Here is a 27,206-nt window from a genome sequence, read left to right on the forward strand (position 1 = left end):
TACCGAACCAACCGATCCCGGAGACCCCGACCGGACCCATCCCGGCATTCCCGCCCCGTCCCGGTGCTCCCAGAGGACTGAGCCCACCGGGTCCCGGTGCCCACCCCGGCACCATGCGCCCCGCGGTGCTGCCGCTGGCGCTGTGCGCCCTGGGCGTCATCGCAGGTGAGGGGCTGGGGGGACGCGGGGCTGGGGGGTGGCACCGGGGAGGGTGGCAGGGACCGGGGGGGGGGACTGAGCGTGACACGGTAGCGTCGCGGCTGGCGTGTCGGCGCGACGCGCGTGTCACGGCGGCGGGGGACGCGTGAGCGCCCGCGTGCCGCTGCGGCGTTGGCGTCGGGCTCTGCCCGGCACTGGGAGTCCCGCTCAGGCCAGGGTGGGGGTCCCGGATCCTTCCCACCCCCCCTTCCTTCCGAAGCCATCGCCTCCGCGCCGCGTCCCGGGGTCGTGGGTGTCCTTGCGAAATCCCTGGATGGCGGCAGGAATTGCGATTTGTTTTTTCGTTCCCTTCCTGCCGGCGATTATTCCGGTTATTCCGGGAAAGGGCAGGACTTTTCCCCTCGCCGGAGGGAGGGAAACCTCGCAGCCACTCCCTGGGAATCCCCCACCCAAGGGTGCTGGTGCTGACTCACCCCGGGGGGCTTCCTCCGCCAGCCCGGTGGGCTCGGCCGCGGATATTTCGCCGGGAAAGCACCGGCATGTGGGGTGGGAGCGGGGTGCGGGGACGCACTGGGACCCAGCTGGGCACAGCCACCGCCGTCCTCGAGGGCCGGATGCGGGGTCCGGCACGTCCCCCCCGACCCCGACACCGGATTTCGGGCTGAAGGCTTCCAGCTGGAGGCAGGGGGACGGATCCTGCCCACCGGAAAACCGGCCGCTTCCCGCAACCGAAGGAGAAGCTGCGGCTTCTGCCTGCCCGCCGCAGCTGGCCGGCTTCCCCCCGGCCGCGCCGGGGACGGGGACCAGTCTGGGGGTCCCCTCGACCTTCCCCGTGCTGGGGATGGGGACGAGCCTGGGGGTCCCCTTGATCTTCCCCGTGCTGGGGATTGGGACGAGCCCGGGGGTCCCCTCGACCTTCCCCATGCTGGGGATGGGGACGAGTCTGGGGGTCCCCTTGACCTTCCCTGTGCTGGGGATGGGGACAAGTCTGGGGGTCCCCTCAACCTTCCCCGTGCCAGCGATGGGGACGAGTCTGGGGGTCCCCTCAACCTTCCCCGTGCTGGAGATGGGGACGAGTCTGGGGGTCCCCTCGACCTTCCCCGTGCTGGGGATGGGGATGAGCCCGGGGGTCCCCTCGACCTTCCCCGTGACGGGGATGGGGATGAACCCGGGGGTCCCTTCGACCTTCCCCGTGCTGGGGATGGGGACAGGTCTGGGGGTCCCCTTGACCTTCCCCGTGCCAGCGATGGGGACGAGTCTGGGGGTCCCCTCGACCTTCCCCGTGCTGGGGATGGGGATGAGTCTGGGGGTCCCCTCGACCTTCCCCGTGACGGGGATGGGGATGAGCCCGGGGGTCCCCTCAACCTTCCCCGTGCCAGGGATGGGGACGAGCCCAGGGGTCCCCTCGACCTTCCCCGTGCTGGGAATGGGGACAAGTCTGGGGGTCCCCTCGACCTTCCCTGTGCTGGGAATGGGGACGAGTCTGGGGGTCCCCTCGACCTTCCCTGTGCTGGGAATGGGGACAAGTCTGGGGGTCCCCTCGACCTTCCCCATGCCGGCGATGGGGACGAGTCTGGGGGTCCCCTCAACCTTCCCCGTGATTGGGATGGGGACAAGTCTGGGGGTCCCCAAACCTTCCCCGTGCTGGGGATGGGGACGAGTCTGGGGGTCCCCAAACCTTCCCTGTGCTGGGGATGGGGACGAGTCTGGGGGTCCCCTCAACCTTCCCCGTGCCAGCGATGGGGACGAGTCTGGGGGTCCCCTCGACCTTCCCCGTGCTGGGGATGGGGACGAGTCTGGGGGTCCCCTCGACCTTCCCCGTGCTGGGGATGGGGACGAGTCTGGGGTCCCCTCGACCTTCCCCGTGCTGGGGATAGGGACAAGTCTGGGGGTCCCCTCGACCTTCCCCGTGCTGGGGATGGGGACAAGTCTGGGGGTCCCCTCAACCTTCCCCGTGACGGGGATGGGGATGAGCCCGGGGGTCCCCTCGACCTTCCCCATGCCGGCGATGGGGACGAGTCTGGGGGTCCCCTCAACCTTCCCCGTGCTGGGGATGGGGACGAGTCTGGGGGTCCCCAAACCTTCCCCGTGATGGGGACGGGGATGAGCCCGGGGGTCCCCTCGACCTTCCCCGTGCTGGGGATGGGGATGAGTCTGGGGGTCCCCTCGACCTTCCCCATGCCGGGGATGGGGACGAGTCTGGGGGTCCCCTCGACCTTCCCCGTGACGGGGATGGGGATGAGCCCGGGGGTCCCCTCGACCTTCCCCGTGCTGGGAATGGGGACAAGTCTGGGGGTCCCCTCAACCTTCCCCGTGCTGGGAATGGGGATGAGCCCAGGGGTCCCCTCGACCTTCCCTGTGCTGGGGATGGGGACGAGCCCGGGGGGTCCCTTAAACCTTCCCCTGGCCATAGCAGGGTTGGGGATGAGCCCGGGGGTCCCCTTGCCCACTGCCTCCCCCCAAACCCCTGGCTCCTCGCGGCAGGGCGGTTGGGAGCCTCCTTCGAGCTGACGCTGGAGCCGGCGGTGCCGGTGGTGGAGCACGGCGCGTCGATCCGGCTGAAGCTGAAGACGACGTGCGGGCACCCGGCGCCGTCCGGCAACGTGGAGACGTCGATTCGGAAGCGGGTGGTGGCGGCGGGGCCGACGGAGACGGTGGTGGAGCTGCTCAACGTCACCGAGTGGAACTCCAGTGTCATCGGCTACTACACCTGCGGCGGCCGGAGGAAGGTGGTGACCACCAAACTCATCGTCTACCGTAAGGCAACGCCGGGAGATGGGGGTGGGGGGTCCCGGCGCGTGCCGGCGAGCTGGGATCGTCCCCGCCACGCCACGTCTCTGCCTTAGGTGTGCCGGAGCCGGCGGTGCTGGAGCCGGTGCCGCAGCTGGCGGTGAACGAAAGCCACGAGCTGGTGTGCCGCGTGGCCGGCGTCGCGCCGATCCGCAACCTGACGGTGATCCTGCGGCGCGGCGACGAGGTGCTGCGCGCCGAAACCTTCGAGGAGCGCGGCCAGGACGAGCCGGCGACGGCGCGGGTGACCCACCGGCTGACGGCGCGGCGCCGGGACGATGGGCAGAACGTCAGCTGCCAGGCTCTGCTCGACCTGGCACCCTACGGCCCGCGCTTCACCACCACCTCCCGCCCGCAGCCGTTGACCGTCTACGGTAAGCCGGCGCCGGCACCGTACCGGCGTTTGCCCCGCGGCGGCTGCGGCAACCGGCTCATCCCACAGAATCACAGAATCACAGAATAGTAGGGGTTGGAAGGGACCTCTGGGGGTCACCCAGCCCAACCCCCTGCCCAAGCAGGGTCACCCAGAGCAGGGGGCACAGCACCGTGGCCAGGCGGGTCTTGAATATCTCCAGAGAAGGAGACTCCACAGCCTCCCTGGGCAGCCTGGGCCAGGGCTCCGGCACCCTCAGAGGGAAGAAGTTCTTCCTCGGGTTCAGCTGGAGCTTCCTCTGCTCCAGTTTGTGCCCATTGCCCCTTGTCCTGTCACTGGGCACCACTGGAAAGAGTCTGGCCCCGTCCTCCTGACCCCCACCCTTCAGATATTTGTAGGCATTTCTAAGGTCCCCTCGCAGCCTTCTCTTCTCCAGGCTGAACAAGCCCAGCTCCCTCAGCCTCTCCTCGTAGGGGAGATGCTCCAGTCCCCTCACCATCCTCGTAGCCCTTCATCCCGGGGTGTTTCTCTCCGGTGGCAGAATTCCCAGAGGATCCCAAGCTGGAGCCACTCATCCACCTGGAGACCGGCGAGACGGTGAACGCCAGCTGCGCCGTCGGCCGCGTCTTCCCGGCGCCGCGGTTCGAGCTGGCGCTGGCCAACCAGACCCTGCCGCTCTCCGTCAGCCGGGACGGGCACCGGGCCACCGCCGCGGTGTCCCAGAGCCAACCGGGGACCTTCGGGCTGGTTTGCACCGTCAGGGTCGGACCCGCCGAGCGGGAGACGCGGGCGACCGTCCACGTCTACCGTGAGTTACGGCGGTCGCGCCGGGAAGCGGGGGAAGGGGGTTTCGGTGCCGCGGCGTCGCCGGATCACCCCGGCGTTGTCTCCGTCGCCCGCAGGTTTCCCCTCGCCGCGGCTCAGCGTCGGCACCGCCAGCCCGCCGGCCGGCACCGCGGTGACGGGGCTCTGCGATTTGCCGCCCGACCACTCGGCCGAGCTCCGGCTGCGGATCCGTGCCGGCCACCGCGTCCTGGCGGGGTGGGGACCGTCCCCGGTGAGCTTCAACCTGACGGCGCGCGAGGAAGATGATGGGATGGAGCTGAGCTGCGATGCCGAGATCCCCACCAGCGGCAAAGCCCCGAAGAGGAGCGCGCCCGTCCGGCTCAGCGTCACCGGTGAGAGCGCCGCAGCCGGGGTGCCGGAGGGGAAATTTCCCGACGGGAATTAATTTCTCGTCCCTATCCCGGCTCTCCCCGCAGCCAAACCCCGGCTGGACGACGGGAGCTGCCCCCCGCGCCAGAACTGGACGGAGGGGCAGGATGAGACCCTGCGGTGCTGGGCACGGGGCAACCCCCCGCCCAGGCTGGAGTGTGCCAAGGACGGGCAGCCCTTCGCCGCCGGCGTCCCGCAGCCGGTGACCCGCACCCACGCCGGTACCTACCGCTGCCGGGCCAGCAACCCGCTGGGTGCCGCCGAGAGGAACGTCACCGTCTGGGTGCACTGTGAGTCACGGGGGTCCTGGGGGTCCCAGGGGTCCTGGGGGTCTCAGGGGTATTGGGGGTCCTGGGGGTCTCAGGGGTATTGGGGGTCCCAGGGGCCATGGGAGTGTCGGGGGTCCTGGGGGGTCTCAGAGGTATTGGGGGTGCTGGGAGTCCTGGGGGTCTTGAGAGTCCTGGGGGGTCTCAGGGGTTCTGGGGGTATTGGAATCTTGGGGATCTCAGAGGTGTTGGGGGTCCTGGGGATCTCAGAGGTATTGGGGGTCTTGGGAGTCCTGTGGGTCTTGGGAGTCCTGGGGGGTCTCAGGGATATTGGGGGTCCTGGGGAGTCTCAGAGGTATTGGGGGTCCTGGGGGTCTCAGGGGTTTCGGGGTCCTGGGTGTCTCAGGGGTATTGGGGGTGCTGGGAGTCCTGAGGGTCTTGGGAGTCCTGGGGGTCTCAGGGGTTCTGGGGGTATTGGAATCTTGGGGGTCTCAGAGGTGTTGGGGGTCTTGGAAGTCCTGGGGGGTCTCAGAGGTATTGGGGGTCCTGGGGATCTCAGAGGTATTGGGGGTCTTGGGAGTCCTGGGGGTCTTGGGAGTCCTGGGGGGTCTCAGGGATATTGGGGGTCCTGGGGAGACTCAGAGGTATTGGGGGTGCTGGGGGTCTCAGGGGTGTTGGGGGTCCCAGGGGCCACGGGAGTGTCAGGGGTCCTGGTGGTCTCAGAGGTATTGGGGGTGCTGGGAGTCCTGGGGGTCTTGTGAGTCCTGGGGGGTGTCAGGGGTTCTGGGGGTATCGGAATCTTGGGGGTCTCAGAGGTGTTGGGGGTCCTGGGAATCTCAGAGGTATTTGGGGTCGTGGGAGTCCTGGGGGTCTTGGGAGTCCTGGGGGGTCTTAGAGATATTGAGGGTTCTGGGGAGTCTCAGAGGTATTGGGGGTGCTGGGGGTCTCAGGGGTGTCGGGGTCCTGGGAGTCTCAGGGGTCTTGGGAGTCCTGGTGGTCTCAGAGGTATTGGGGGTGCTGGGAGTCAGTCCTGGGGGTCTTGGGAGTCCTGGGGGGTCTCAGGGGTTCTGGGGGTATCAGAATCCTGGGGGTCTCAGAGGTGTTGGGGGTCTTGGAAGTCCTGGGGGGTCTCAGAGGTATTGGGGGTCCTGGGGATCTCAGAGTTATTGGGGGTCTTGGGAGTCCTGGGGGTCTTGGGAGTCCTGGTGGTCTCAGAGGTATTGGGGGTCCTGGGGGGTCTCAGGGGTATTGGGGGTCCTGGGAGTCTGGGGATCTCAGAGGTATTGGGGGTCTTGGGAGTCCTGGTGGTCTCAGGGGTATTGAGGGTCCTGGGGGGTCCCAGGGGTGCTGGGGGTCTCAGAGGTACTGGGGGCTCTGGAGGTCTCGAGAGTCCTGGTGGTCTTTGGGGTTGTGGGGGTCTTGGGGGGTCCTGGGGGTCTTGGATGTCCTGGAGCTCCTGGAGGTCCCAGAGGTGGGTCCTGGCGTCTCGGGGGTCCCAGGGGTCCTGGGGGGGTCTCATTGCCGCTGACCCCCCATCCCCTCTCTCCGTCAGACCACGACCCCGACGTGGTGGTCCCGGTGCTGGTGGGCTTGGTGGCCATGGGCGTCCTGCTGGCCGGCGCGGTGGGCTACGGCGTCTACTACCGCAACAAGAAGATCCGGCAGTACCGGGTGCAGCAGGAGCGGCGCCGGCAGATGCCGATGGAGCCGCCGCGGGGACGCTCCGAGGAGGCGGCCGCGCTCAACGGTTCGGCGCAGAAGGCTCAGCCGTAGCCGGGCAGCGGCGGTGGAGGGGCCCGTTGGCCAAGCGCTGCGGCGAGGGCTGAGCGCCGCGACCACCGGTTCCCCCCGACGGATGCGACCGTGAGATCGGGGACCGGGCGGCAGCGGCGGCGCGATGGTGGACGCTACGGCGAGACGGCGCCGGCGGCAGGGAGCCGACAGCTCCCGGATGGGGACGTGTGCCGCGCCGGCACGCGGTTGGGACGCCGGAGAGGGCGAGGCGCCGACCTCCTCCTCCATCGAGGATTTTCCCCTTTCCTCCCTGAAATTCATCCCTTGGGAAACGCGAGGACGGTTTCGGCGCGGCCGCGGTCTCCTCCCGCGGCGACACCGGCGCCGGTTGGGTCTCGGTGCCCCGGTGGGAGCATCCGGGCTGAATCCCGGGATTTCGGTGCCGGGACGGTGACACCGGCGGGACGGCGAGGAGCCGGCGCAGCGGGCGACGCGGCCGCCGGCGAGGCTGGAAGATGCCGCCGCGCCGCGTTGTGCCAATAAAGGCTGTCGGCAGCGACCCACCGGGGTTTTGGTTGGGGACGGGGAGCGCCGAACCCCGGGAGGTTTCCGCTACCCCGAGGCCTCGGCGGCTGCGGCCGCGCCGAGCATGCGCCGCGGTGCCCGAACCCCACTTCCTTCCTTCTGCCGCCATTTGCCCCGCCAGCCCCCGGCACCGGCAGCGTGGTCGGGGCCGTGCCGGGGCGCGGAGGGAGGATGGAGCGCGGCCGGGGTCGGGGGACGATTCGCCTCTGAGCCGCCCCGTGCCGCGGTGACGGGCTGCGGCTCGCGGCCTCGCGGCTCGCCGGCGCGGCGATGCCCCAGCGCAGCCTCCCCGCGTGGTGCCTGGCCGGGCTGCTCCTGGCTCTGCGCGGTGAGTGCCGGCCCGGGGGCCCTGGGGACGTCCCGGGGGATCCCCTGCTCCTCCCGTCGGTCCCAGCCCATCCCCCGGGGACGCGGCTGGGGACAGCCCGTGTGTCCTGGCTCATCCCGTGTGTCCCAGCCCATCCCGTGTCTCCTGGCTCATCCCACCTTCACCCCAACCCAGCTGGGGACATCCCGTGTGTCCCAGCTCATCCCATGTGTCCCAGCTCATCCCACCTTCTCCCCACCCCAGCCAGGGCCATCCCATGTGTCCCAGCTCATCCCACCTCCACCCCACCCCAGTTGGGGACATCCCATGTGTCCCAGCCCATCCCATGTGTCCCAGCTCATCCCGTGTGTCCCAGCTCATCCCATGTGTCCCAGCTCATCCCACCTTCTCCCCACCCCAGCCAGGGCCATCCCATGTGTCCCAGCCCATCCCATGTGTCCCAGCTCATCCCACCTCCACCCCACCCCAGCTGGGGCCATCCCGGGTGTCCCTGCTCATCCCGTGTGTCCTAGCTCATCCCATGCATCCCAGTTCATCCTACCTTCACCCACCCACCTCCCTGGGATGTCCCATGTGTCCCAGCTCATCCCACCGTCACCCCACCCCCAGTTGGGGCCATCCCATGTGTCCCAGCCCATCCCATGTGTCCCAGCTCATCCCACCTTCACCCCAACCCGGCTGGGGACATCCGATGGGTCCCAGCTCATCCCATGTGTCCTAGCTCATCCCACCTTCTCCTCACCCCAGCCAGGGCCATCCCATGTGTCCTAGCCCATCCCATGCCTCCCAGCTTCACCCAACCCACCTCCCTGGGATGTCCCATGTGTCCCAGCTCATTCCACCTCCACCCCAACCCCAGCTGGGGCCATCCCATGTGTCCCAGCTCATCCCACCATCATCCCAACCCAGCTGGGGACATCCCGTGTGTCCTTGCTCATCCCATGTGTCCCAGCCCATCCCATGCATCCCAGCTTCACCCAACCCACCTCCCTGGGATGTCCCATGTGTCCCAGCTCATCCCACCTTCTCCCCACCCCAGCCAGGGCCATCCCGTCTGTCCCTTCTCACCCCACCTGTACCCCCACCCACCTCCCCAGCCTGTCCTGCTCCTCCCAGCTCATCCCGCCCTCCCATTCCAGGTGCACCCACCCAGCCCTTCGAGGTGACGGTGGAGGGGACCTCCTCGGAGGTGGGCTACGGTGGGACGGTGCTGCTGAACTGCTCCAGCAGCTGCCCCGAGGCCGGGGCGCCGGGGGGGCTGGAGACCTCCCTCAGCAAGGAGTGGGTGGGCCGGGGGCCCGGCTGGCTGAGCGTCCGGCTCCACAACATCACCGAGCCCCTCTCTGACATCTTCTGCTTCTTCTCCTGCTTTGGGGAACGGAAGGTGGTGACGTATCAGGTGCTGGCTTACGGTAAGGAGCTGCTCCGGTCCTTCCCATGGGGCTTTCCCAGCGGATGGGGACCAATCAGGGAAGGGGGTAGGGATGTGCCAGATCTGGGGAGTCCCCAGCCCTCAGTGGGGACATGGATGGGGCAAACCGGGATGGAGCTGGTCCCAGGGCAGGGACAGGTTGGGATGAGCTGGGGGCTGGATCCGGAAGAGCTTGGGTGGGAGAGCTTGGGATGAGGAGCCACTTTGGGATGAGCCAGGTGATGGATCCGGAAGAGCTTGGGTGGGAGAGCTTGGGATGAGGAGCCACTTTGGGATGAGCCAGGTGATGGATCTGGAAGAGCTTGGGTGGGAGAGCTTGGGATGAGGAGCCACTTTGGGATGAGTCGGGTGATAGATCTGAAAGAGCTTGGGTGGGAGAGCTTGGGATGAGGAGCCACTTTGGTATGAGCCGGGTGATGGATCTGGAAGAGCTTGGGTGGGAGAGCTTGGTATGAGGAGCAACTTTGGTATGAGCCAGGTGATGGATCTGGAAGAGCTTGGGTGGGAGAGCTTGGGATGAGGAGCCACTTTGGGATGAGTCGGGTGATAGATCTGAAAGAGCTTGGGTGGGAGAGCTTGGGATGAGGAGCCACTTTGGGATGAGCCAGGTGATGGATCTGGAAGAGCTTGGGTGGGAGAGCTTGGGATGAGGAGCCACTTTGGGATGAGTCGGGTGATGGATCCGGAAGAACTTGGGTGGGAGAGCTTGGGATGAGGAGCCACTATGGGATGAGCCAGGTGATGGATCTGGAAGAGCTTGGGTGGGAGAGCTTGGGATGAGGAGCCACTTTGGGATGAGCCGCGCGATGGATCCAGAAGAGCTTGGGTGGGAGAGCTTGGGATGAGGAGCCACTTTGGGATGAGCCAGGTGATGGATCTGGAAGAGCTTGGGTGGGAGAGCTTGGGATGAGGAGCCACTTTGGGATGAGCCGCGTGATGGATCTGGAAGAGCTTGGGTGGGAGAGCTTGGGATGAGGAGTCACTTTGGGATGAGTCGGGTGATGGATCCGGCAATGGGTCCCAAGGCCAAGAGAACTTGGGATGAGCCAGGAACTGGATCTGGCAAAGCTGGAGTGGGAGCTGCTTTGGGATGAGCTGGGTGTCGGATCCGGCAATGGGTGCAGGGATGGAAGAGCTTGGGATGAGCTGGGTGCCAGATCTGGCAGTGGGTCCCAGTGGTGGGAGAGCCTGGGATGAGCCGGGTGCCGGATCCAGCAATGGGTCCCAAGGGTGGGAGAGCTTAGGCAGAACTGGGTGATGGATCTGGCAGTGGATCCCAAGGGTGTCAGGGCTTGGGATGAGGCGGGTGATGGATCCAGCAGTGGGTCCTAGAGTTGAGAGAGCTTGGGATGAGCCGGGTGCCGGATCCGGCAATGGGTCCCAAGGGTGGGAGAGCTCGGGGTGAGCCGGATCCCGGATCCGGCAATGGGTCCCAAGAGTGGGACATCTTGGGATGAGCTGGGTGCCAGATCCGACAATGGATCCCAAGGGTGGAAGAGCTTGGGATGAGCCAGGTGATGGATCCAGCAGTGGATCCCAAAGGTGGGAGAGCTTGGGGTGAAGTGGGTGCCGGATCCAGCAATGGGTCCCAAGAGTGGGACACCTTGGGATGAGCTGGGTGCCAGATCTGGCAATGGGTCCCAAGGGTGGGAGAGCTTGGGATGAGCTGGGTCCTGGACCCGGCAATGGGTCCCAGGGGTGGGAGAGCTCGGGACGTGCCAGCTCCGGCAGCGCTGGGGCAGGATCCCCGTCGGGATGCCCCGGGAGGTCGGGTGCCATCTCCCTCCCCTCCGCAGACCTCCCCGAGCCTCGCCTGGCCGTCACCCACCCCAACACCTCCTGCGACGCCTTGGTGGCCCTCGAGTGCTCCTCAGCACCCAGCCGGCCCCCGGGGCTGAAGCTGCGGCTCCGCGGCGGCCGCCGACCCCCGCAGCCCTGGGCCGAGGGTCCCGTGCGCCTGGAGCTGACGGCGGCGGAGGAAGACGACGGGGCCGAGTTCGCCTGCGAAGCGCAGCTCGGCGTGGGCAACCGGACGCGGCGGAGGAGCTCGGCCACGGCCACGCTGCGCGTCAGCTGTGAGTGGGGCGAAAAACCCGGCGGAGCCTGCGCAAAGCTCCTTGACCCCGTGCGAAACCTTTCTGTCCTGGTGAAAAACCCTTCTGCCCCGTGCGAAACCCCCCAGTCCCCGGGCAAAACCCCCCAGTCCCTGGGCAAAACCCCCCAGTCCCCGGGCAAAACCCCCCAGTCCCCGGGCAAAACCCCCCAGTCCCCGGGCAAAACCCCCCAGTCCCTGGGCAAAACCCCCCAGTCCCCGGGCAAAACCCTCCTGCCCGGTTGAAAAACCCCTTGGCCCTGGTGCAAAGCTCCTTGAGTTGTGCAAATCCCTTCTGCCCCATGTGAAACCTCTCAGCCCCGTGTAAAACCCTTCAACCCTGTTGCAAAACCTTCCTGCCTCGTGCAAAACCCTTCTGCCCTGTGCAAAACCCTTTTGCCCTGGTGAAAAACCCCTTGGCCCTGGTGAAAAACCCTTCTGCCCTGTGTAAAACCTTTCTGCCTTGTGCAAAGACCCTTGGGCTTCGTGCAAACCCCTTCTGCCCTGGTGCAAAACACCTTGGCCCCGTGCAAAACCCTTCTGCCCTGGTGGAAAACCCTTCTGCCCTGTGTAAAACCTTTCTGCCTTGTGCAAAGACCCTTGGGCTCTGTGCAAAACCCCTTCTGCCCTGGTGCAAGACACCTTGGCCCCGTGCAAAACCCTTCTGCCCTGGTGGAAAACCCTTCTGCCCTTGTGCAAAGATCCTTATATTGTGCAAAACCTTTCTGCCTCACGTAAAATCCTTCTGCCCTGGTGAAAAACCCTTCTGCCCTTGTGCAAAGCTCCTTGAATCGTGCAAAACCCTTCTGCCCCGTGCAAAACCATTCTGCCCCAAGAAAAACCCTTCTGCCCTTGTGCAAAGCTCCTTGAATCGTGCAAAACCCTTCTGCCCCGTGCAAAACCTTTCTGCCCCGTGTAAAACCGTTCTGCCCTGGTGGAAAACCCTTCTGCCTCGTGTAAAACCATTCTGCCCCAAGAAAAACCCTCCTGCCCTTGTGCAAAGCTCCTTAAATCGTGCAAAACCCTTCTGCCCCGTGCAAAACCTTTCTGCCCCGTGTAAAACCACTCTGCCCTGGTGAAAAACCCCTCTGCCCTTGTGCAAAGGTCCTTATATTGTGCAAAACCTTTCTGCCTCACGTAAAATCCTTCTGCCCTGGTGAAAAACCCCTCTGCCCTGGTGCAGAGCTCCTTGAATTGTGCAAAAATCCTTCTGCCCCGTGCAAAACCCTTCTGCCCTGTGCAAATCCCTTCTGCCCTTGTGCAAAGCTCCTTAAATCGTGCAAAACCCTTCTGCCCCGGTGAAAAACCTTTCTGCCCCATGTAAAACCCTTCTGTCCTGGTGAGAAACCCCTTCTGCCCTGGTGCAAGACACCTTGGCCCCGTGCAAAACCCTTCTGCCCTGGTGGAAAACCCTTCTGCCCTTGTGCAAAGCTCCTTGAATCGTGCAAAACCCTTCTGCCCCGTGCAAAACTTTTCTGCCCCGTGTAAAACCCTTCTGCCCTGGTGGAAAACCCTTCTGCCTCGTGTAAAACCATTCTGCCCCAAGAAAAACCCTCCTGCCCTTGTGCAGAGCACCTTAAATCGTGCAAAACCCTTCTGCCCTGGTGAAAAACCCTTCCGCCCTTGTGCAAAGCTCCTTATATTGTGCAAAACCTTTCTGCCTCACGTAAAATCCTTCTGCCCTGGTGAAAAACCCCTCTGCCCTGGTGCAAAGCTCCTTGAATTGTGCAAAAATCCTTCTGCCCCGTGCAAAACCCTTCTGCCCTGTGCAAATCCCTTCTGCCCTTGTGCAAAGCTCCTTAAATCGTGCAGAACCCTTCTGCCCCGGTGAAAAACCTTTCTGCCCCATGTAAAACCCTTCTGCCCTGGTGCAAAGCACCTTGGCCCCGTGCAAAACCCTTCTGCCCTGGTAGAAAACCCTTCTGCCCTTGTGCCAAGCTCCTTGAATCGTGCAAAACCTTTCTGACCCGTGCAAAACCCTTCTGCCTCGTGTAAAATCCTTCTGCCTCATGCAAAACCCTCCTGCCCTGGTGAAAAACCCTTCTGCCCCGTGCAAAACCTTTCTGCCTTGTGTAAAACCCTTCTGCCCTGGTGGAAAACCCTTCTGCCTCATGTAAAACCATTCTGCCCCGAGAAAAACCCTCCTGCCCTTGTGCAAAGCTCCTTAAATCGTGCAAAACCCTTCTGCCCTGGTGAAAAACCTTTCTGCCCCATGTAAAACCCTTCTGTCCTGGTGAAAAACCCTTCTGCCCTTGTGCAAAGCTCCTTGAATCGTGCAAAACCTTTCTGACCCGTGCAAAACCCTTCTGCCTCGTGTAAAATCCTTCTGCCCCGTGCAAAACCCTTCTGCCCTTGTGAAAAACCCTTCTGCCCCATGCAAATCCCTTCTGCCCTTGTGCAAAGCTCCTTAAATCGTGCAAAACCCTTCTACCCTGTGCAAAACCTTTCTGCCCCATGTAAAACCCTTCTGCCCTGGTGGAAAACCCCTCTGCCCTGGTGCAGAGCTCCTTGAATTGTGCAAAACCCTTCTGCCCCGTGCAAAACCTTTCTGCCCCGTGCAAAACCCTTCTGCCTCGTGTAAAATCCTTCTGCCCCGTGCAAAACCCTTCTGCCCTTGTGAAAAACCCTTCTGCCCCATGCAAATCCCTTCTGCCCTTGTGCAAAGCTCCTTAAATCGTGCAAAACCCTTCTACCCTGTGCAAAACCTTTCTGCCCCATGTAAAACCCTTCTGCCCTGGTGGAAAACCCCTCTGCCCTGGTGCAGAGCTCCTTGAATTGTGCAAAACCCTTCTGCCCCGTGCAAAATCCTTCTGCCCCATGCAAAACCCTCCTGCCCTGGTGCAAAACCTTTCTGCCCTGGTGAAAACCTCTTCTGCCCCGTGTAAAACCACTCTGCCCTGGTGAAAAACCCCTCTGCCCTTGTGCAAAACCCTTCTGCCCTGGTGAAAAACCCCTCTGCCCCGTGCAAAACCTTTCTGCCTCATGTAAAATCCTTCTGCCCCGTGCAAAACCCTCCTGCCCTGGTGAAAAACCCCTCTGCCCTTGTGCAGAGCTCCTTAAATCGTGCAAAACCCTTCTGCCCTGTACGAACCCCCTCGACCCCCGTGCCAAACTCTCCTGCCCCCGTGCCAAGCCCCCCCGACCCCGTGCGAACCCCTCCCGCCCCGGCGCAGAGCCCCTCGTCCCCGCTGCCAAACCCCTCGCCCCGCCGTGCGACGTTGCTCAGCCCCAGGGCAGGACTGGGGACCCCGGAGGGCAGCGGGGACCCCCGCTGACCCCCGCCCGCTGGTGGTGACGCTGGACCTCGTGCCGGGGAGACGCGAGGGTCCCACTGCTCTGACACCCCCCCCCCCCCAGGTCAGCCCCGGCTGGACGACGGGAGCTGCCCCCCGCGCCAGAACTGGACGGAGGGGCAGGATGAGACCCTGCGGTGCTGGGCACGGGGCAACCCCCCGCCCAGGCTGGAGTGTACCAAGGACGGGCAGCCCTTCGCCGCCGGCGTCCCGCAGCCGGTGACCCGCACCCACGCCGGCACCTACCGCTGCCGGGCCAGCAACCCGCTGGGTGCTGCCGAGAGGAACGTCACCGTCTGGGTGCACTGTGAGTCGCGGGGGTCCTGGGGGTCCCAGGGGTATTGGGGGTCCTGGGGGTCTCAGGGGTATTGGGGGTCCCAGGGGCCATGGGAGTGTCGGGGGTCCTGGGGGGTCTCAGAGGTATTGGGGGTGCTGGGAGTCCTGGGGGTCTTGAGAGTCCTGGGGGGTCTCAGGGGTTCTGGGGGTATTGGAATCTTGGGGATCTCAGAGGTGTTGGGGGTCCTGGGGATCTCAGAGGTATTGGGGGTCTTGGGAGTCCTGGGGGTCTTGGGAGTCCTGGGGGGTCTCAGGGATATTGGGGGTCCTGGGGAGTCTCTTGAGGTATTGGGGGTGCTGGGGATCTCAGGGGTGTCGGGGTCCTGGGTGTCTCAGGGGTATTGGGGGTCTTGGGAGTCCTGGGGGTCTTGGGAGTCCTGGGGGGGTCTCAGAGGTATTGAGGGTCCTGGGGGGTCTCAGGGGTATTGGGGGTATCAGGATCTTGGGGATCTCAGAGGTGTTGGGGTTCTTGGGCATCCTGGGGGTCTCAGAGGTACTGGGAGTCCTGGGGGTCTCAGCGGTATTGGGGGTCCCAGGGTGTCATGGGAGTCTCAGGGTTGCTGGGGGTCAGAGGGGTACTGGGGGTCCTGGGGGGTCTCAGGGGTATTGGGGGTCCTGGGAGTCTGGGGATCTCAGAGGTATTGGGGGTCTTGGGAGTCCTGGGGGTCTTGGGGGTCCTGGGGGGTCTCCGAGGTATTGGGGGTCCTGGGGTCCGTGGGATTGTCAGAGGTGCTGGGGGTCTCAGAGCTATTGGGGGTCCTGGGGGTCTCCAAGTTCCTGAGGGTCTTGGGGTCTCCTGGGGGTCCTGGGGGTCTCAGGGAGTCTTGTGGTGTCACAGAGGTCTCGGGGGTCCTTCAGATTTTGGGGGTCCTGGGGGTCTCGGGGGTCCTGGAGGGTCTCGGGTATCTCAGAGGCCTCGGGGGTCCTGGGGGTCTCGAGGGTCTCGGGGGCCTCAGGAGTTCTGGGGGACCCAGGGGGACAGTGGGGGCTGGGTGCCGCTGACCCCCCCCCCCATCCCCTCTCTCCCTCAGACCCCGACCCCGACTTGGGGGTCCCGCTGCTGGTGGGGCTGGCGGCGCTGGGGGTCCTGCTCGCCGGCGCGGTGGGCTACGCCGTCCACCACCGCGAGACCAAAACCCGGCGGTACCGGCTGCCGCAGCAGCCGCTGGAGATGAGGCCGCGACCCCCGGGGTGGAGGGGGGGACCCCCCCCCCAAAATGTGGGGGCTCCGCCGTAGCCCCCCCCAGAATCCCTGTGTCCCCCCCCCACCCACAGCCAAACCCCTCTCTGGGGCCGCATCCAGCCCGAGGGCAGCGGTGTGTGGGGGGTGGGGGGGTTGCAGCCCCAATCTGGGGGTGCTGGGGGGGTTCGGGGGCCCCCAGGGATGGGCCCCCCCCCCGTGCCCGTCACCCCGGCCCTGAGCTCCCCTCGGGGGGAGGGGGGGGCTGCTAAAGGCTGAATCGGCCCTGGGGGCTCGTCCCAGTGCTGCCACCAGCATCTTCCAGTGACACACTGTACTGGGCTGTACTGGGCTGCACTGGGCTGCACTGGGCTGTATTTGGCTATACTGGCCTGTACTGGCCTGCTCTGGGCTGTATAGGGTTATATCGGGCTGTACTGGTCTATATGTGGCTATACTGGGCTGTACTGGGCTGTACGGGGTTATATTGGGCTGTACTGGGCTATACTGGGCTGCTCTGGGCTGTACTGGGCTGTATGGTGTTATATTGGGCTGTACTGGGCTGTATGGGGTTATATTGGGCTGTACTGGTCTGTACTGGTCTATATTTGGCTATACTGGGCTGTACTGGGCTGCTCTGGGCTGTACTGGGCTGTATGGGGTTATATTTGGCTGTACTGGTCTGTACTGGTCTATATTTGGCTATACTGGGCTGTACTGGGCTGCTCTGGGCTGTACTGGGCTGTATGGGGTTATATTGGGCTGTACTGGTCTGTACTGGGCTGTACGGGGTTATATTGGGCTGTACTGGTCTGTACTGGTCTGTACTGGTCTATATTTGGCTGTACTGGGCTGTACTGGTCTGTACTGGTCTATATTTGGCTGTACTGGGCTGTACTGGACAATTCCAGGTCTGCCGGGTGACCCCCAACCCCCCCCATCTCCTCGGTACCCCTGGGGGGGCGGGGGGGGAGCAGGGATTGGGGTGCGGGTTTGGGGGGCTGGGGGGGGCCGGAGCCGGGGCCAGACCCGCGGGGGTGTGGGTGGGGGCGGGGGGGTGACGGCAGCCGGGGTGGGGGAGGGGCTGGGGGGAGGGGTCGGCAGCGCCTGGCCCGGGCTGGCACCGGGCGCGGGGCAGGCGGGGGGGCGGGGGGGGGCTGGGGGCGGGGCGTGGGGAGGGGCATTGGGGGGGGCGGGGGGCATGGTCGGCAGGGCACGTGGGGCGGGCGTGCACGCACACGCGATGCACATGTGACATACATGGGGTGCACGTGATGTACATGCGATGCACACGCGACGCACACGCGATGCACACGGGATGCACATGGAATGCACATGCAATGCACATGCGACACAGGCAACGCACACATGACACATGCAATGCACACGGGACACACACGCGATGCACACACAACACACGTGATGCACACAGGATGCACATGTGACACACATGGGATGCACATGTGATGTACATGCGATGCACATGTGACACACATGGGATGCACATGTGATGTACATGCGATGCACACACGACGCACACGTGATGCACATGGGATGCACACGGGACACACACACGACACACGTGACGCACACGCAATGCACACGGGATGCACATGGAATGCACATGCAATGCACACGTGACAGGCAACGCACACATGACACATGCAATGCACACAGGACGCACATGCGATGCACATGGGACACACACGCGATGCACACACAACACACATGATGCATACAGGACACACGTGATGCACACAGGACGCACATGTGATGCACACGGGATGCACACGGGACACACACACGACGCGTGCCTGCAGGCCCATGGTGCCCACGCAACGCACACGCAACACACGTCGGCACGCACATGATGCACACGCGACGCACACGGGACGCAGGGCTGCACACACGTGATGCACACCCCTGCACGCACACGCAACGCGTGTCTGCGTGCACGAGACACGCACCTGTATGCACGTGCGAGGCGTGGCTGCGTGCGCATCGTGCACACGCTACCCAGGCCTGCTTGCACGCGATGCACAGATCCACACGCCATACACACGACAGACACGCCTGCATGCGTGTGTGACGCGTGGCAGCATGTACATGATGCACATGGTACCCACGCCTGCGTGCACGCGATGCACACGCAACGCCCACGCTACCCACGCCTGCGTGCACACGCTACACAGATCCACATGCCATAGACACGCCTGCATGCATGTGACATGTGGCTGCATGCACACGCTACCCAGGCCTGTGTGCACGTGATACATGGATCCACATGCTACAGACACACCTGCATGCATGTGTGATGCGTGGCTGCATGCACACGCTATGCATGGCTGCGTACACATGTTGCACACGCAATGTCCACGCTACCCAGGCCTGCGTGCACATGATACACAGATCCACACGCCATAGACATGCCTGCATGCGTGTGCGACGCGTGGCTGCATGCACACGCTACCCAGGCCTGTGTGCACGTGATACATGGATCCACATGCCATAGACATGCGTGTGCGACGCGTGGCTGCATGCACACGCAATGCACGGCTGCGTGCACGCAATGCACACGCGATGCACACGCAATGCACACGCGATGCCCACGCTACCCAGGCCTACACGGACCCCCACGCCACCCCCACGCCACCCCCACGCCACCCAGACCCGCTTGCGTGTGCGACGCGTGGCCGCACATGTGATTCCCCCCCACACACACACCCACGCCGTGCCCCCCCCCCCGCCCCCACGCGTGGTTACCGGCCCCTCCCCCACCCCAGCCAGGCCCGTGGGGTGCCCCCCCTCCTCCCCTCCCCCACCCCGATGAGCGCGTGGGAGCGGGGGGGGGGGGGGGGGGGGGGGGGGGGGGGCCGGCTGCTCCCCGTCTGTCGCTGCACCCACGCGGGATCGGGCCCCCCACTCCTTGGGGGGGTGGGGGGCCCGATCCAGGCACCTGGGGGGGGCCCGATCCGGGGGTGGGGGTGGGGGGGCTCGGCCGGGGGCGGGGGGAGGAGCAGCCCCGCGGTACCGGCGCCGTCGTCGCCTCGGCGGAGGAGCTGCCTTCATCCCCGTGCTCCTCTTCATCCCCGTCCTCCTCATCCTCCCGGTCCTCCTCATCCTCTTCTTCCTCCCCATCCTCCTCCTCACCTCCGTCCTCCGCATCCTCCCGAGCCTCCTCTTCCTCCCCATCCTCCTGACACTCTTCATCCTCGTCCTCCTCATCCTCTTCCTCCCCATCCTCCTCTTCTTCCCGACCCTCCTCTTCCTCCCCGTCCTGCTCACCCTCTTCATCTCCGTCCTCCTCTTCCTCCTCATCCTCCCGGTCCCCCTCTTCCTCCCCGTCCTCCTCACCCTCCTCTTCCTCCCCATCCTCCTCACCCACCTCTTCATCCCCATCCTCCTCCTCTTCATCTCCGTCCTCCTCTTCCTCCTGATCTCCCTCTTCCTCCCCATCCTCCTCACCCTCCCGATCCCCCTTTTCCTCCCCACCCTCCTCACCTTCCTCTTCCTCCCGATCCCCCTCTTCCTCCCCATCCTCCTCTTCCTCCCGATCCCCTCTTCCTCCCCATCCTCCTCATCCTCCCGATCCCCTTCTTCCTCCCCATCCTCCTCACCCTCCCGATCCCCCTTCCTCCCTATCCCCCCTCACCCTCCTCTTCATCCCCGTCCTCCTCATCCTCTTCCTCCTCATCCCTCTCTTCTTCTCGACCCTCCTCTTCCTCCCCTTCCTCCCGTGCCCCCCGCCCCCCAGCGGAGCCGGGTCCCCATGGGCCCCCCCGGCCGGGCCGCGCGGCTGCTGCCCCCCCTCCTCCTGGCGCTCGCAGGTGAGGGGGGGGGCAGGGGGTGCTGGGGGGGGCCCGGACCCCTGGGTCCATCGGGTGGGGGGGGGGGGGCAGCTGGGAGCCATCGTGCCGGGGGGGGGGGGGGGGGGGGGGTGTTGTCTCCAGCGACCCCAGTTGCCCTTAGTTAAGGGGGTTGGGGGGGGGCACCCATGGGGACCCCCAGACCCCAAGGTCTCTTAATTATGGGGGGAGGTGGACTCCATGGACCCTTAATTATGGGGGGGGGACCCCAAGGACCCTTAATTATGGGGGGGGGGGGTGGACGGGGGGTGGACCGTGGAGAGCACAGAGAGCCTTAATTATTGGGGAGGGGGCACCCTGAGGACCCCCCCCAGAGCTCCTGAATTGTGGGGAGGGACCCCCCCCAGAGAGCCCCAACACCAGGGACCCAGCGTGATGGGGGGGCCGGGGGGGTGGCCTCCAGGACGCCTGGGTCCCTTATATTGGGGGGGGCGGGTGGGGACCCCTTAGTGCCTGGGAGGGGGGCGAGGGGACCCCCGGGACCCCAGACACCTGGGTCTGTTATTTTGGGGGGGTGGGGACCCCTTAGTGCCTGGGAGGGGGGCGAGGGGACCCCCGGGACCCCAGACACCTGGGTCTGTTATTTTGGGGGGGGGGGTGGGGACCCCTTAGTGCTGGGGGTGGGGGACGAGGGGACCCCCAGGACCCCGACCACCTGGGTCCCTTACTTTGGAGAGGTGGGGACCCTTTCGTGCCTGGGGGGGGACACGTGAGGGGACCCCTGGGACTCTGGACACCTGGGTCTGTTATTATGGGGGGGTGGGGACCCCTTAGTGCTGGGGGGGCACACACACGAGGGGACCCCCGGACGCCTGGGTCTGTTATTTTGGGGGGGTGGGGACCATTTCATGCCGGGGGGGACAAGGGGACCCCCCCCCCCCCGGGATCCCTGGGCATCTGGGTCTGTTATTTTGGGGGGATGGGGACCCCTTTTGGGGGGGCACACAAGAGGGGACCCCAGACGCCTGGGTCCCTTATTTTGGGGGGGGGTGGGGACCCCTTACTGCTGGGGGGGGGGACACAAACGATGGCACCCCCTGGGACCCTGGAGCTTGGGTCTGTTATTTTGGGGGGGGTGGGGACCCCTTAGTGCCTGGGGGGGGAAGAGGGGACCCCCGGGACCCCAGACACCCGGGTCTGTTATTTTGGGGGGGTGGAGACCCCTTAGTGACTGGGGGGGACACACACACGAGGGGACCCCCGACACCTGGGTCTGTTATTTTGGGGGGATGGGGACCCCTTAGTGCCTGGGGGGGCACGAGGGGACCCCTGGGACCCCAGCCGCCTGGGTCTGTTATTTTGGTGGGGTGGGGACCCCTTAGTGCTGAGGGGGGGACACACACACAAGGGGACCCTGGGTCTGTTATTTTGGGGTGGTGGGGACCCTTTCGTGCTGGGGGGGGGACACAAGGGGACCCCCTGGACCCCGACAACCTGGGTCCCTTACTTTGGGGGGGTGGGGACCCTTTCATGGCTGGGGGGACAGGGGGACTCCCCGGGACTCTGGATACCTGGGTCTGTTATTTTGGGGGGGTGGGGACCCCTTAGTGCTGGGGGGGTACACATGAGGGGACCCCCAGACACCTGGGTCCCTTATTTTGGGGGGGGTGGGGACCCTTTCGTGCCTGCGGGGGGGACGAGGGGACCCCCGGGCCCCTCGCTGCCTGGGTCCCCTTCCCGGGTGCCGGGATCCGGGGGGGTCCCCGGCCGGGGGCTGCCCGCGCTGGGGGCTCTCGCAGGGGTCTCCGGGGCCACCTTCGCGGTGGGCGCCTGGCCGCGGGTGGCCGTGGTGCCGTTCGGCGGCTCGGTGGCCATCAACTGCAGCCGTGGCCCCTGCCCGGGGGGCAACGCCACGCTGGGGCTGGAGACCCCCCTGCGCGTGGGGCTGGGGGCCGGCGGGCGCCGCTGGCAGAGCTTCCTCCTCCTCAACGTCACCCGGTGGAGCCCCGGCAGTGCCACGTGCTACGGGCACTGCGGCGACGTCCGCGCCAACGCCAGTGCCGGTGTCCTCGTCTACAGTGAGTTTGTCCCGGGGAGGGGGGGTCACGGCAGTAGGGGCAGCGCAGCGAGGGGCAGGGGGGCTGCGGTTGGGGGTGGTAGGGGCAGTTTGGCGTGGGGCAGGGGTCTGCGGCTGACGGCTCGGCGTGTCGCGGCGTGGGGTAGGGGGGCTGCGGTTGACGGCTCGACGCGCCCTAGGGTTGCCGGAGCGGGTGGTGCTGGATCCGGTGCCGGCCGTGGCGGTGGGCGAGAGCCGGAACCTGACGTGCCGGGTGCTGGAGGTGGCTCCGGTGGCCAACCTGACGGTGACGTTACGGCGCGGGGCGGAAACGCTGCGGACGGCGCGGTTCGGCGCGGTCGAGGGGAGCGTCAGCGTGGCCGTCAGTCACCTGCTGACCGCTGGCCCCGGGGACCACGGCCAGGACGTCACCTGCCACGCCGAGCTGTCCCTGCGGCCCCACGGGCCCCTCTTCGCCCGCGCCGCCGGCCCCCGCACGCTCTCCGTCTTCGGTAAGGCACCGGGCACCGGGGCGGGCGCCGGTGATGCTGGCGGGGGGGGCGGCTCGACACCGCGCTGTGACCGTCCCAGTCACCATCCCATCCCAGTCCCATCCCCATCCCAGTCCCTGTCCCCATCCCCATCCCATCCCAGTCCCCATCCCAGTCCCTGTCCCCATCCCATCCCTGTCCCCGTCCTCATCCCAGTCCCATCCCCATCCCAGCCCTGTCCCCATCCCCGTCCCCATCCCAATCTAATCCCCATCCCAGTCCCCATCCCCATCCCATCCTGGTCCCTGTCCCATCCCAGTCCCCATCCCTGTCCCCCTCCCGATCCCATCCCCATCACATCCCTATCCCAGTCCCTCTCCCCATCCCAGTCCCTGTCCCCCTCCTGATCCCATCCCAGTCCCAGTCCCATCCCTATCCCATTCCCTGTCCCCATCCCAGTCCCACCCCCATCCCCATCCCAGTCCCATCCCCATCCCAGTCCCATCCCATCCCAGTCCCATCCCCATCCCAGTCCCCATCCCAGTCCCATCCCCATCCCAGTCCCATCCCATCCCAGTCCCATCCCCATCCCAGTCCCCATCCCAGTCCCATCCCAGTCCCATCCCATCCCAGTCCCCATCCCAGTCCCGTCCCCATCCCAGTCCCATCCCATCCCAGTCCCATCCCCATCCCAGTCCCCATCCCAGTCTCATCCCCATCCCAGTCCCATCCCATCCCAGTCCCATCCCCATCCCAGTCCCATCCCCATCCCCATCCCAGTCCCCATCCCAGTCCCATCCCATCCCAGTCCCATCCCAGTCCCCATCCCAGTCCCGTCCCCATCCCAGTCCCATCCCATCCCAGTCCCATCCCCATCCCAGTCCCCATCCCAGTCCCATCCCAGTCCCATCCCCATCCCAGTCCCCATCCCAGTCCCATCCCATCCCAGTCCCCATCCCCATCCCAGTCCCCATCCCAGCCCCATCCCCGTTCACGGTTTCCACCGCGCCGTGCCGAATCCCACCCAACCTTCATCCGGCGGCCGGGCCCGTGCCGTGATCCCCGCTCCCATCCCGGCACGGCACCGCGCCACCGGGATCCTCACCGCGGCGCAGCCGGGCACGGCCCCGGTGACGCCGCGTCCCCGCAGCCCTCCCGGAGCCGCCCCAGCTCCAGGCTCCCGCTCGCCTCGAAGCCGGTGCCGCCGCCAACGCCAGCTGCCGGATCGCCGGAGCCTTCCCCGCCGCCGACGTCCGCTTCTCCATCGCCCTGGCAGAGCGGAGCCTGAACTTCACCGTGGCGGCGGCCGGCGACGTGCTGACCGCCGTCACCGCGCTGGCTCCCGGCACGCCGGGCCGGCAGGAGCTGATCTGCACCGCGGCGGTGGCGACGGTGGCGCGGGCGGCGCGGCGGCAGATCTACGTCTACCGTAAGGCTCCGGGAGCGGCGGGGGGCTATAACCGGACCCCTCCCCACCGCCAAAATCCCCACGGCACCTTCCCGCAGGATTCCCGGCTCCCGTCCTGGAGCTGAGCCCGGCGTCGGCGCCGGCGGGCAGCGAGGTGACGGTGGCTTGCCGCGCCGGGGTCGCCGAACCCCCCGCCGTCCGGCTGCAGCTCCGCGACGCCGACGGCGGGGTCCTGGCCGAGGGGCCGCAGTCCCGGCTGGAGCTGCGGTTGGCGGCGCGGCGAGAGGACGACGGGCGGCGGTTCGGGTGCCGGGCCAGCCTGGCCGTCGGCGACGGCGTGGTGACGAAGGACGCGGACGCCCGGCTCGCCGTGCTGTGTGAGTGCCGCGCCGCGGGGTCGCGGCCGCGCCCGCGGCGTTGCCGGTGCATCCCTCCATCTTTTCCAGACATGCCCGAAATGGCGGCGAGCGACTGCCCCGCCAACCGCACGTGGCTGCGGGGGACGCGGGAAGCGCTGTCCTGCCGCGCCACCGGCAACCCGGTGCCCACCGTCGTCTGCGGCAGGAACGGCGTCACCGTCAGCACCGCGGAGCCGGAGCTGGTCACCCGTTCCCGCGCCGGCACCTACGTCTGCAACGCCACCAACAGCGTGGGGACGCGGAGCCGGGCGGTGGCCGTCCGCGTGGAGTGTGAGTGGGGCCGGCGTCGCCCGCTGCGGCCGCGCCGGCGGCTGCCGCGCTGACCGGGCCCCCGTGTTCTGTGCCCCCAGACGAGCCCACGCTGACGGAGAGGGGCTGCCCCGCGCACCGCACCTGGGTGGAGGGCGAGCGGCGGGAGCTGGCGTGCCGCGCCGACGGGGACCCCCCGCCCAGCACCCGCTGCGCCCGCGACGGGGGTCCCCCCCGCGCCCGGGGGAGCCGGGCCGTCAGCCGCGCCGACGCCGGCCGCTACGTCTGCCGGGCCACCAACAAGCACGGTTCGGCCGTCCGCAGCGTCGTCGTCACCATCGAGTGTGAGTGGCGGGGCAAGGGTCTGGCGGTGCCGGGGATGGGGGTCTGGGGGTGCCGGTGGTGCCAGGGATGGGGATCTGGTGATGGCGAGGATGGGATGGGGATCTGGTGATGCTGGGGATGCCAAGGATGGGGATCTGGCAAAGCAAGGGATGGGGATCTGATGATGGCGAGGATGGGATGGGGATCTGGTGATGTTGGTGGTGCCAGGGATGGGGATCTGGCAAAGCCAGGGATGCCAGGGATGGGGATCTGGCGATGCCAGGATTGGGGATCTGGCAATGTTGGTAGTGCCAGGGATGAGGATCTGGTGATGCTGGGGTTGGGGATCTGCTGATGCCAGGGATACAAGGGATGAGGATCTGGTGATGTTGGTGGTGCCAGGGATGAGGATCTGCTGATGCCAGGGATACCAGGGTTGGGGATCTGGTGATGCTGGTGGTGCCAGAGATGGGGATATGGCTATGCTGGTGGTGCCAGGCACGAGGATCTGGCAATGCCGGGGTGGGATGGGGATCTGGTGATGCCAGTGGTGCCAGGGATGGGGATCTGGTGATGCCGGGGATACCAGGGATAGGGATCTGGTGATGCTGGAGATGCCAGGGATGGGGATATGGCAATGACAGGGTTGGGGATCTGGTGATGCCAAGGATACCTAGGATGGGGATCTGGTGGTGCTGGTGGTGCCAGAGATGGGGATCTGGCGATGCCAGTGCTGCCAAGGATGAGGATCTGGCGATGCTGGGGTGGGATGGGGATCTGGTGATGCCAGTGGTGCCAGGAATGGGGATCTGGTGATGCCGGTGGTGCCGGGGATAGGGATCCGGCGATGCCGGGGCTGCCGCAGCCACGCTGGGGCTCTGGCTGTGCCGGGGATGCCGTGTCTGTGCCGGGGACGCCGTAGCCGGGCTGCCGTGTCCGCAGCCGCCCGTCGGTGCCGGGTGGGCAGCAGGGGGTGGGCGGCCGGCCCCCGCGCCCCGGCACCCAGCGCCCTCCCGCCCCGCAGACGAGCCGAGCATCGGCGAGACGGGCTGCCCGGCGCGGCGGCTCTGGGTGGAAGGCGCGCCGGCGGAGCTGGCCTGCGCCGCCAGCGGGAACCCCCCGCCCCGCGTCGCCTGCACCAAGCTGGGGGACACCCGGGACCCCCGCCCGGCCAGCCCCAACGTCACCCGCGCCCACGCCGGCACCTACCAGTGCCGAGCCACCAACACCCACGGCTCAGCCCTCCGCAACGTCACCGTCGCCGTCGAGTGTGAGTGCGGGGAGCGCCTTTTTGGGGCGGAAAAAGGGGGTTTTGGTTAATTTTTAACGCCGGGGAGGTGTTTTCGGCTAAGGGACGGTGCCGCCCCGGTGCAGACAGCCCCGCCGCGGTGAGCCTGCGCGTCTCGCCCTCGGCCAACGTCTCACGGGGTGCCAGCTTCAGCGTGGAGTGCCGCGCCGAGGGGCTGCCCACCCCCACCTACGGCTGGGCGCTGCCGCCGGCCCCCAACCTCCGCTTCGCCGCCGACAACCGCTCGGTCGCCGTCGCCGCCGCCGCCGCCGCCAACCGGGGCCTTTACACCTGCACCGCGACCAACCGGCACGGCCGGCGCGCCGGCAGCGTCATGGTGCGGGTGGACGGTGAGAAGCGGTGAAGGAAGGGGGGGTTTTTTTTGGGGGTGGGGTGGTGGTGGGGGTCTCGGCGTCACCGCCGCCGCGGCGTCACCGGCGTTTTGCCGCCGCGTAGAGAGCCGGCTGGCGCTGCTGGCGTCGCTGGGCTCGTTGGGTGCCGTCACCGCGGTGGGTTTGGCGGCCGCCGGCGGGTATTACCTGAAGACGACGGCGTGCAAGAAGGGGGAGTACAACGTGCGCGACGCCGAGGGCTCCGAAGCCGCCTGCCTCCACCGCCACCGGCACCGGCACGACCGCGCCGGCGAGGTTTTCGGCATCCAGCTCACCCCGCCGTAACCGGGGAGGTCGCCGGCGCGGGTTCGGGGGTCCCGGCGTACCCCTGGCCGCAGCGGGCTTTGGCACTTGGGGGGTTTTGGGGGGTTTTTTTAAGCATTTCGGCGCCGCGCCGGCACGGCCGTAACTCGGGGGGGGCCACGGCCGCCGGCTCGGCGCTTCCCGGGGGGACGCAACACCCAATAAAGAATTCGGTGTCACCCGGAGGGAGGCGGACGGTGGCTCCGGTGGCGGGGGGGACGGGGACATTGATGGAGCCCGGGCTCAGCCCTGCACCCAGCACCCAGCCTGGCCACCACCTCGCTGTCCCCAACCCCCGTCCAGTGTCCCCAACCCCTGTCCTGTGTCCCCAGCCCACAGCCGGGGACAGGGACCCCCAGCCCGGCCACCACCTCGCTGCCCCTAACCCCTGTCCCATGTCCCCAATCCACAGCCAGACACAGGGACCCCCAGCCCGGCCACGTCCTTGTCCCCAGCCCCTGTCCCATGTCCCCAACCCCTGTCCCATGTCCCCAACCCACAGCCGGACACAGGGACCCCCAGCACGGCCACCACCTCGCTGTCCCCAACCCCTGTCCCATTTCCCCAGCCCACAGCTGGGGACAGGGACCCCCAGCCCGGCTACCGCCTCGCTGTCCCCAACCCCTGTCCCATGTCCCCAACCCCTGTGCCATTACCCAAGCCCTGTCCCGTGTCCCCAACCCACAG

The 27,206-nt window shown here is 66.5% G+C and overlaps 1 protein-coding gene across 1 annotated transcript; it reads left to right on the plus strand.

Annotated features, from left to right (window-relative positions):
* The first annotated feature begins 31 nt into the window (after window positions 1–31).
* Window positions 32–26,582, plus strand: LOC142365280 (uncharacterized). The gene is made up of 26 exons (XM_075445936.1): window positions 32–165; window positions 2,644–2,916; window positions 3,006–3,323; window positions 3,864–4,130; window positions 4,225–4,500; window positions 4,585–4,827; window positions 6,356–6,575; window positions 6,691–6,943; window positions 7,010–7,637; window positions 8,590–8,862; window positions 10,679–10,957; window positions 14,332–14,574; window positions 15,635–15,836; window positions 15,879–15,930; window positions 16,204–16,677; window positions 17,743–18,006; window positions 18,784–19,610; window positions 21,389–21,667; window positions 21,846–22,157; window positions 23,287–23,565; window positions 23,643–23,921; window positions 24,109–24,233; window positions 24,314–24,556; window positions 25,561–25,806; window positions 25,911–26,174; window positions 26,281–26,582. The coding sequence occupies exons 1-26, from the start codon at window positions 114–116 to the stop codon at window positions 26,499–26,501; spliced, it is 7,392 nt and encodes a 2,463-aa protein (XP_075302051.1). The 5' UTR covers window positions 32–113; the 3' UTR covers window positions 26,502–26,582.
* The last annotated feature ends 624 nt before the right edge of the window (window positions 26,583–27,206 follow it).

The sequence above is a fragment of the Opisthocomus hoazin genome, chromosome 35 (genome assembly GCF_030867145.1).
Source record: "Opisthocomus hoazin isolate bOpiHoa1 chromosome 35, bOpiHoa1.hap1, whole genome shotgun sequence".
Taxonomy (NCBI): Eukaryota; Metazoa; Chordata; class Aves; order Opisthocomiformes; family Opisthocomidae; genus Opisthocomus; species Opisthocomus hoazin.

What these genes read in the sequence shown, in the direction of transcription:
- LOC142365280 (XM_075445936.1), top strand. Translation starts at nt 114, where the DNA reads ATGCGCCCCGCGGTGCTGCCGCTGGCGCTGTGCGCCCTGGGCGTCATC. An exon ending in GCAGCCGTTGACCGTCTACG is followed by an intron (nt 3,324 to 3,863) that starts GTAAGCCGGCGC and finishes CTCCGGTGGCAG; the next exon opens with AATTCCCAGAGGATCCCAAG. An exon ending in CGTCACCGTCGCCGTCGAGT is followed by an intron (nt 25,807 to 25,910) that starts GTGAGTGCGGGG and finishes GCCCCGGTGCAG; the next exon opens with ACAGCCCCGCCGCGGTGAGC.